Raw genomic sequence first — 11,002 nt, 5'->3', positions numbered from 1 at the left:
AAGGGCATGGATTAACACAAACATTGAACCTTAGTAGCTCTGTGTGTGAACAATACAGCTTTGTTGAGGCAGACCATGTGTTCCATAACTCCTCAAGTAATACTGAAACTCTTTTACTTAAAAAAATAGCACTGAAACATGACTCCAGCTATAATTTGCCACTTCTCCTTTTTCAGCCTTTGGAATATCTAAAGATACATATTAGGATCAAGAGCATCACCCCTTTGCATCTCTTGTCACCTCGTGTTGCACTTCATCAACTATTTTTGCTCTGGGGCCCTCAAATATCATGACAACACAGCTCTTTGGTTGTGGTTAAAGCAATGTACTGTTTGGGAATTGACAGTGACAAGTGCAGTTAAAAAAAATTGCATTTTGAGATACACAGTATATTTAATGCACACAGTATTTCTAAATCGTTAGGCCCTTAAAATACAAATGTTTAAAAAAAAATGTATTTGGCCCTTTTCTCATCAGAAAATGCTGTAGCTATAGAAACACACATACGCATAAATGTAAATTCTACAAGAGGGCAATATGAATCCAAAAGAGGTCAACGTGAAGCCATGTTTTGGTCCAGTGTAAATCCCTTACACATTGTTTGTCACTCCAAAAAAATAAATGTAGAAGTTGCAGATATGACATTTTTGCATTTGTACTTCAAACTTACACTTGGTACTCATCCAGAAATGAGTGCTATCATTAACTGGTAAGGGAAAGAACCGGCATGGGGAGTGGATTGAGGTCAGCTTGGCCCTTGGTGCCAGGCGTCTGTGGGGTAAACACAGCTTATTAGAGCCAGGGGAAGGTATCCATCCTGCATGTGTGTGTATGTGTCTTTGAAGGTGGTTTTGGGTAGTGTGTGTGTGTGTGTGTGTGGGGGGGGGGGGGAGGGGGGGGACTTGCTGTCTCTGTGGGCGTAAACACAACCTGGTCCACAATGAGAGGACAGTATAAATGTACGCAGGTGCATTAGAGCAGGCGCAAGAGGACAAGGCTATAAAACTGTCATTCAACTGTAAAGAGGACCTAAGAGCTGTCACTGGAGATCAACAACTTAGCTGGATGTGCTGCAAGCTAGTTTTTATCCATAGAGGTGAGCATATTTCATTATTTATTCATGGAAAGCCACGGTATATTAATACGTTGGAACCATTTAAAAACAACAAAATTGAGGCAATTTTGGAGCTTCTGTGAAACAGTTAGGACTTATTTCAAGCATGCAACTCTGATTTGCATCTGACAACATTTTTTTTTCTTTATGTATGTGAAAGTTTATCTCTGAGATTTTTCACAGATATATAAATTCATTTTTGGCCAACTTTTCCCACTGATTTGGTAGTTTCTGTGTCTTGTGTCTGTCACTGAAATTGGTTGAATGTAACCTAACAAAAGTAAAAACTGTAACATTTTACTGAAAGATATGCAATACATGTCAAGTATTTTTTTGATTGTCCAACAAAATTAAATTAAAAAAAAAAACATGAAACCAGGCCAGACAAAATGTATTCAACCTTTTGAGGCAATCACTGCAAACAAATGAATTATGTATTTCTTAGTGAGACCTCTCCACCTACCTACCTGTATTTTGTTCCCCTACTTGTGAATAAATATCTCCACATTTCCAGGTTTAAACGTGTCTTCTTCAGACTGCCTCTTTCAACACCTTCCACAGTTTCTTTTATTTGTGGTAATATCAAATATGTGGTGCTATGTTCTGGCACCAGGGATCTTGAATTTGTGTTATTTAAATGAAATTTGAGAACTGTCAAAGCATATTTGAATATAATGCGATGCCTGGGGCCCAAAATGATATCTTCAAAGATTAAAATAGATACTTCATTAAATCTTAATTTTCAATACAATAATATTCATTATTATTTTTGTCAGACTCGTGTTATTTCAGTAATCATTGTGGATTCATTTTTAGCTGAAGGATAACATTTGCGTGTAAATCTATGCAGCTAACAGCTGTTAGTTGATTTGAGTTGGGTGTTTTTTATTGCATCTTTGTGTACATGTTTTAACTACTGTAATGTATATCCTATGTTTATCTTTTAAAGAGAATGAGTTTGACATAAACAGTTTGATATAAATGTGCATTATCTCAAACACACAGTTGTGTCTCAGCAAAATTTGATATAAACTACTAATAAAACAAAGCATTTTCAAACTCACTTTTGACATGCCAACACCAATGATTAAGAGCAATTCGTGTGCAGAAGTAGACACAAATTATGTGTCTACCCTCTACCACCTGTCTGAGTGCTCAAATCAGTGGTTCTCAAAGTGAGGTCCGTGAACTCCCGAGCATTCGTGGCCTGACTGCAAGAGGTCCGTAAAATTATTTGGGTTATTTATAACATTGCAAATGCTAAATATATTATAACATTTCATTTAAGCTTGTATTAAATAAATAAAACAATAAAACAATAAATTCAACCTGTTTAAATAATTTTAGAAAATGTAATTATTTTGAAATTTGTTAAAAGACCCACGTAATTCACGTCATCATCAAAGAGCTTGTCCTGCACGATTGCCGTGGATGCGTTTGTAAGACTCTCCATTTCACCTAGTGAGAAAAATACAAAAGAAAAGCAGTCTAAACAAAGAACATACAAAGAGGACGACATCAAATTTGGTTTAATTGAAAACAACAGATGACCAAAATGGCTTCTTTTTTTTGTTGTTTTTTTTGTTTTGGCATTCATTTGTAATGGAACAACCTTGGAAACTTTGCTTTCCTAAAAGGGGGTACTGACACCAAAAATTTTGAGAACCCTTGCACTAAACCATTTTTAATCATTTAATAATCTGAACTGTTCAGTTTGACAAAAGAACTAAATAGGCTGTTAAAATTTGGCACAATTAGAATAAAACTGATCAGTAAGAAAGCAGAATTTTGAGAAAAAAAATGAGACAGTTAAGTATTATCAACCTGAGGCGACTGAGTGTTTACATATAATTGCAGACAAGAAATTACTGCAGTTAAGACCTTGCAAGGCACATGGCAAAGGATGCAGGAGGGTGGTGGTGGGGGGGATTTGAGCTTTTTATGCTGAACAAAATAACTCACCAGGCTGTACATACTGTTTGTACCAATTAATTTTCACCAACAAGCTTATGCTCACATTTGTGTTACACATTACACAGCAAAAATAGGCGCACAGTTGCTAAGAAACTTGAGGTAATTGTGTCTTAACTCTGACATTATCCAGACAGTTTGTTTTTTACCAAGCTTTACATAATTATTTGAATGTGACTTTTTCTGCTTTGAGTTGAGAGAGATTTTTCTTGTGTGTTCTTACATTTGCTGGTTTATTGAGTTAAAAAGACTCAGGTTTCATTAAAACATGTCTCATTAAATGTATGCCTTGAAAAATGACAACTACAGCTTTTCAACCATGCTAGTAAATCAATTATGAATGAATTGACCCACGTTACATTTGCTGTTTTCAAGGTTGCAGACTCACAGAAAATGTTTGGAAGTTTCAACAAACGTCTTCAGGGGTACCTGGCTGAGCGAAAGAGTCGCAGGACAAGGCTGGTAACCAAAGACGGCCACTGCAACATTGAATATGGAAACATCAAGTACAGCAAACACTTTGTTTTCCTGGCCGATTTCTGGACCACATTCGTGGAGATCCGGTGGCGTTTTGTGCTGTTCTTCTTCATTGCGTCTTTCACCCTAAGCTGGTTTATTTTTGGCCTGCTCTGGTACTGGATTGCCCGAAGTAATGGGGATCTGGCATGGCAGGCCCCCCCTGCGGGCCACATGCCTTGCATTGATAATGTTGTGGGACTCACCACTGCGTTCCTTTACTCCCTTGAAACCCAAACAACCATTGGGTATGGTGGCCGAGCCCTCACTCCTGTTTGCCCCGGTGCCGTGGCCCTTCTGATAATCCAGTCTCTCCTTGGCGCAGTCATCAACTGCTTCATGTGTGGAATCATCTTGTCTAAAATTTCCTCACCTAAAAAGAGAGCTAAGACCATCTCATTCAGTGACATGGCTGTTATCAGTCCGAAGAATGGTGCGCTCTGCTTGTCAATACGAGTGGCCAACCTTCGCAAAACCCTCATGATAGGAAGCCAGATCTATGGCAAACTACTGAGAACCACCAACACAGCAGATGGCGAGACCATTATCATGGACCAGGTGAACATTGACTTCACGGTGGATGCCGGAAAGGACAACCTTTTCTTTGTGTGCCCGCTCACACTATGTCACATCATCAACAAAGGCAGCCCTTTTTTTGAGATGGCAGTGGACACGCTCCACAAGCAAGAGTTTGAGCTGGTCGTCTTCCTGGATGGCACTGCTGAGTCCACCAGCTCCTCCTGTCAAGTCAGGACCTCGTTTATTCCCCAGGAGATCATGTGGGGATACAATTTCCTGCCAATCATCTCCCGAAGCAAAGAAGGTAAATACAGGGTGGATTTCTCCAACTTTTCCAAGGTGGTGCCTGTGGCCACGGCACACTGCGCCTACTGTTTCCACAACATCAAGGGTCACCACCACCACTCCAAGGATGGACTTGACAACCAGGGTTTTGAGGTGATAGACATCCATGATCCAGCAAGTATCACTAAGATGTAAGACCACAGAGGCGGTAAAAAAGACACTTGCAGATTACTTTTATTGTGCAGTGAACCAGTTAGCGTCCCAAAGTAACAGTTTGGAAAAACTGCCAGTAAATGTTAGATGAAGCAAAGCTCATTATCATAGTCAACAACTGTTGTATGTACAGTATGTAAAGCCTTACCTGTTTTAGTCTGTCGCCCAGTAACCTATTTCAAAAGCATTCCCATGTCATGAAGATGGCTTTGTTGAAATACAAGGAGAGAAATGAATGAATCCTTTCACAAGAGAACTCTACTCGAATGAGCCCTTGCTGTGAATGAAGATGAGTCGCTGCACTTTAGCTCAGGCCCTGCACATCGGATTTACTGAGGATCGCAAACAGTATTCATCAGTGTATGAATCCAACTTGAAGTTTTTTTGATTTTCAGTTGTCATCGATGACAAAACTGTTTTACGGTTGTTAGATAATTCATGCCATTTTTGTCTTCCATACACATAAATACACATGAGCTTGAAAAATAAGTCGTAGGTTATCTTTTCCAGAAGTGGCTCACTAGGGTTTGATGTGGACTTTTAGAGTGACTGTAGTGAGACAACAATTTTCTCGTGTAACACTTAAATTATTGCTGCGTGCAATCTGAACTGTTGAATGAGATATTTTTATGCTTTTTTTTAATCTGATCTCAGGGGGGCAAACATCCTAAATAAAGCTATTTTTACACTCAATAATGACTGCCATCCATTGCTCTCAACCTCAATTATTTATATAATCAAGAAGGTCAATGTAACAGTACATCAGTTGGGCCCCTATCACAGATGTTCATCTAAACAAAGTGAAGTTGTCACTGCAAACAGAAGAGCGTATGTGTTGGGCATAAAGTGTGCTGGTTGCCCCTTTAATCCAATGTTCCGTATTGAGCCAAAGCACTCATATGCCATGTGACAAATCTAACACCAAACCAGCACCAAGCAAAATATGTCACATATTGCATGAATAATTAAATTATTTTGATGTATCAATTCCCACATAAAACGAAGGTGCTTTGATTAAACACAAAGATGACTTACAGAAAAACAATTTATTCTGTTGTATCATCAGCATCAGAAGGGATACCCTGGTATTGTAGCGTCAAATGGAAGCCCATTCATTTACTGTTTATTTCAGACTATAAGACACACTTTAAATCTGTTAATTTTCTCAATCAAAATCAACTTTGCACCTCATGTATGAATGGTGCTTGATGACATGTTAATTGAGAATGGGTAAGCCTGATTGTCTGAAAAATTGTTGCCAGCATTGGTGGATAAACAAAGATGGCGATTGTAGTATTCGAGAAGTCTGAGCACTGGATGTCTGCTAAGGATAGTGGTGTCATGTTGCAAAACCTCACAATTCAAAACACACACACACACACACACACACACACACACACACACACACACACACACACACATGCACACACATTCTTCTGACATTTAATTGGCATCGTTTCCTTGCACAAAACGGAATAACAGTCACAGATAGAGTGGTTTATTTGCTGTTGTAGGTTTGTACCAGCACAGTGCTGTCAAATGACCTTTCCCAATATGAGGGTTCCTGTTCTGTTCTGACATAATAGAAAATCCAAAAAATGAGGGTCATATTAAAAAATGGAGACAGTTGGACAAGCTTTCAAACTTAATCAGGTTTGCAATTAGCTTTTTTCTTAATAAAATGAATGTTTGTGAGGTTTGCTGATAACCAGATAAATATTTTAAAATGTAATGCATACACAAAACTCCTTGCGGCAATGCATACACAAAACTTGTTTGGGCAAGTTCTATCCACTCATCAAAGAACAGGATACTTTTGGCCACATTCACAAATTCACACTGACTACACAGAGATTGGTATGTTTGGAAGGGCAGCGTTGCTCCCCTTTCATTAATTTTCTTCTATGTTCTAATCTAAACCAATCAGTGGGTCTGCTTAATTAAACTGTTTTCAGCTGTACTGTGCGACACACTGGGTTTCCAGCCGGGACACAGAATGCGCGTACCTACACTCCTCTTTTTGGTGTACACATCATTTCTGAACTTCACAGTTGAGCAACGCACTGAAAGTTTGAAGTGAACCAGCACGTGCTCAGAGTATATTAGCAAATGTGCCCTCTATCTACAATATTTATGTATTCCGAAGATATACTTTTCTTTAACAGTTGTTGTCGTTCAGGTTGCGGGTGAGCTTGAACAGAAACATCCCATCCAACATATACAAATGAATACCCAAATAGTAAAATTGGTTTGGCTCAGTGATGGCTGACTCACATGTGACCCATATACCTCAATGAATTACAGTACTTTAGTGCGCCACTTCTGGTATCCAAAATGTGGGCCACAAAAGGCCCATATCTGAGCCACACCGTACAACCATAGCTTTGCCTAACACTGCCCTATGTTGGGCCAGGCAATTTTCAGACTCGGTTCCTAACGTAAGCCTTTATTCAATCTTAAGTAAGCCACTTCATTCATTTGCCATTTGACCCAACTTTTTTGAAAAAACTATAACAACTACAGTGTTATTAAAAGCAGATCTTTTTTTTAAACCATGTGAACCCATGGAGGTACATATAGTGCAAAAGTAACTTGTACAGTGGTAATTTGTACGTGTACAAAGGAAATTGAGTCAGTTTTCAACTGTAAAATGACTTGCAGTTGTGGAAAATATCTTTATTTGTAGCCAAGAAACATTTATTACAACATTATAAAATAGTATGTTTCAATAGTAGGCTATACCTGTACGAAATCATTTTGCAGCTTTAGCACAAATGACTTGCAGATATGGAACTACATGCCCACCACCCCAGTCATTTTGCTACAGCTACCATATTCGTTCTTACAGGTACAAGTAACTATTTCTACAGATGAAGAAGTATGAATTTACTGGTTAAGAAAAAAAAAAAAACAAGATGAACTAAGATTCCACAGGTCACAACACTGAGTCCAAACTGCAAAACACAACAGTATTTGAACAGCAGTCATAAGTCCATCTAATTGTCCAGCTCTCCATACCATTTTTTTCCTCCTCATCTCCTCTCTCCTTCTGGCCAACATCCCCACCAAGTACCAGATGTAGCCATATTTTGATTGTGGTGTGGCAAGATGAAGATACTACAAGTTGCTGTTCTAGTATACATCTTTACTGCTCTCATGTCAACACAAAACTATGTCCAAATCAACAAGTCAAAGCCACAAGGTGAGCGCATCAAAGATTGGGTGAGACTGGGTGAGGGGCATGGTCCTAATGCCACAAAGATATCAAATTCCCTGTTAGGCCTCACAGCAGTTGAAACATGCAAAAATTGTTTTTAATGAACTTTTAGTATCATTAGGTAATACAACTAGTAATAAGAAAAACACAATGGAATTTCAAATATTTCAGTGTTCCAAGCAAAATGTCACAATGAAGCCTTGTAGTCGCTCCGAATGCATAAAAGGCACCAAAAAATGGCACATTGAACAAGAAGGACAGATATGGAGCAATGCGACATGGAAAGCGACACGAAATTCCACTTGTTTTGCCTGGTCGCAAGAAGTTAAAACATGAGTGTCACAAACCTGAGCACAAGTGTTGTGTCAGTTTGAGTTTTGATTAATTTTCAAAACATACCAACACCATGCTTGCCATGTCCTTATCCTGGCTTTTGCACCTATGAAACATATGACTGTAAATGGGCTAGAAATGCGTACAATTAAACAGTAGAACAGAATTGTATCTGAAAATATTTGGTTTGGGTACTAATGAGACATCCTGGCAATACAAATACACCTGTAAAGGTCATTCTAACCCAGGGGTGGGCAAACTCTTTGGCTCGAGGGCCACATTGACTTTTAAAATGTGACAGCTGGGCCGGGACAGCAACAAGATACATACAATACATAAAAAAAATAAAAATAAAAAATTGCATTCGTTAACAGTACATGTGAAATGTATGCATAGCTAACGTATTATGTAATTACATATACTTTTGATTGAGAACAGTGTTGTTGATCACCCTTTTTTAGCCAGTGCATCAAAGTCTAGTTGTCCTGTGATGGCAATTCTCAGAACAGGTCTGAGGTGTTCCATCACTCATAATACTCAAAGCCAAGCTGTGTCATTCAGCTCTGGAAATTTGTCAGTGTTTTCAAGTAGCTCCAAAAATGAAATAATCCTTTGAGCTCCCAGAAATGTTGACATACGTTTCCTAAACTTAACCAGTGAACATTAGAATGGTACAGTTACTTCGTATGATCAGCGTTAGTTTCTTTGAGAAAAAGAATAAAATGGTGATGGCGAAGTCCCCTCACTTGATTAATGTTAACAGGTTTTCCCACACGTTCAACATGCAACCTGTTTTTCACAGTGCTTTCTAGTGAAATATGCAGTGTATGGACATTACCTCTTGATTAGCCAGATGTTTATCCTGTCACATTTGGTGATCCATCTGTGGTAACGTTGACGAGCGTACTCCAAGGTAACTTGCGCCTCTGTATGACCATTGACACGCTGTAAAATAAGTCCTCTCTCTTGGTTTTTTCTTTCAGGGCTTCAATATCCAAAAAGTCCTCCATTTTCCCGAAAAGAGCAGCGTCCTTTATATCAGGACGCTATATTGTTCTTGTCCAGTGCCAAAGAATAAAGTCTCGAATAAAGGTGTTTTGCAAAGCCTTCACACTAGCTACTAACCTGTGCAGTGGTAGTGGTACATTGTGTTGAAGAGTTGCTGACATAATTATGGAGGCCTTGGTGGATAAGTGACGACTGCTATTATATTCTTTTAAAACCGCTGTTTCTTGGCAAATAAGATATACAGCCTTGGACCGGACTACACACACACACAAATATATATTTATGTGTTCATTCTTTCTTAAACACTCACTGACAACTTTTTTTTCTTTGACGTTACTGCAGATGGGTTATAATCTGACCAGTAGAAGAGCGATAACTGAAAATTGTTAATTCTCATTTGCTCTCCCTGTCTCTCATTCTTCCTTGAGGCTCTGCAATATATCATTGCGCCTAAGGTGACACCTGGTGTTGGTTGTCTGTCATAACAAGTCAAAATGAAACATCATAGGTGGGCTAAATTTAAAAGTCCAACCGGCCAGATCTGGCCCGCGGGCCGCAGTTTGCCTATCACTGTTGTAACATATCTTAATTATCGGAGGTGTTCTTTTTTAAGCACACCTGCACTCACAAACACGATGGAGACCATGGAAAACATTATCTACAGAAACCATATGAATTAAATCAGAAGTCAAAACATCGTTAAGTTAAGCAAAGTGACACAATGCGGTTAAATTCCCAGCAGAAGAAAATGAGTAATTGACTATCTGTGTTGTCCAGTGCCAAGTTAAAGTTCCTTTGCTGTTCAGCTGCCATTTTAAGAAAAGCACTGCCATGGACAATTGATTTAAAAAGATTAAACTGGAAACGTTTATGACATTGTAAACATGTATTACTGGTCGAAACACATAAAAACTTGACGTAATAATTTGCTCCAGTAAACAGTCGTCAAATGATATGACAAATTAATCTTACTGTACCTTCATCAAGTCACATTTACAACTTCAGCTGCAGGCGTTGGGCGTTTATGAGTTTGAAGAAATGCGCACAATCAGTCCTAACAGTCATGCATTACAAAAGTAATGCAATTACTGTAATACATTAGTTTTTGCTGTAATGCGGCAGTGTTTTTAATTTACATTTCCAGTGATCTAGGCATCATTTACAAGTCCAAGGAAGCAATAATATTTATTTTTGGCCAAATAAGTCAATTAAGTTTAGTTTAAGGTCATTGCACTAGTGTAATGGGTGTAATGAGCTACAGTGCATTTAGAATGGCTAGAATGCTGGAGAGAGTAATGTAAAAGTAACTCAATGTAATGTAATGCCTTACATTTCAAATACAGTAATATTATAATGTAACTGATTATGTTGGAATGACAGTAATAAGTAATAAACTAATAATGTAGATATTTCACCTTCTACAACCTAAAATACCATTAAAACATTTACAGAAATGAGAGAAATTTCTGCATGTAAGCACCAAGGTTAAAATCAACATTGACCGACCAAGAATTTCAATATTCGTTATACCTGATGATTATTACCTGTTATGGGTATTTATCCATGAAGCCTTTTCATAATTGGTTCGACCAAAACACCTTGTTAAAAGATTTTAAAAAAATTAATTGTACATCAAGATCATGATAATGGTTGTTTTACGTTTTTGTGAACCGTGCCTCACGATGACGTGCAAAAGTTTAATTAAATAGTTATGCAAAAATAAGGAAGGTAGAAGTTTCACAAACTTGAGGCCAATTAATTTCAAAAGAAAAGTAGCTCTGTTTTTGAGGAAACACAGCTGAAGCAATGGATCGCTAACAAGGAGG

At 38.2% G+C, this 11,002-nt stretch overlaps 1 protein-coding gene across 1 annotated transcript; it reads left to right on the top strand.

The window, feature by feature from the left end:
• Window positions 1-953: 953 nt before the first annotated feature.
• On the top strand, window positions 954-5,313 carry LOC148416343 (ATP-sensitive inward rectifier potassium channel 1-like). Its single transcript, XM_088426792.1, has 2 exons — window positions 954-1,096; window positions 3,461-5,313. Exon 2 carries the CDS (start codon window positions 3,479-3,481, stop codon window positions 4,598-4,600), a length of 1,122 nt encoding a protein of 373 aa, XP_088282918.1. The 5' UTR covers window positions 954-1,096; window positions 3,461-3,478; the 3' UTR covers window positions 4,601-5,313.
• Window positions 5,314-11,002: the final 5,689 nt, after the last annotated feature.

Source organism: Hippichthys cyanospilos, chromosome 11, assembly GCF_059441005.1.
Source record: "Hippichthys cyanospilos isolate Australia breed blue-spotted pipefish chromosome 11, RoL_Hcya_1.0, whole genome shotgun sequence".
NCBI lineage: Eukaryota > Metazoa > Chordata > Actinopteri > Syngnathiformes > Syngnathidae > Hippichthys > Hippichthys cyanospilos.
Note: the sequence above shows the minus strand (reverse complement) of the source record. Positions and strands in the feature narration are given on the sequence as shown.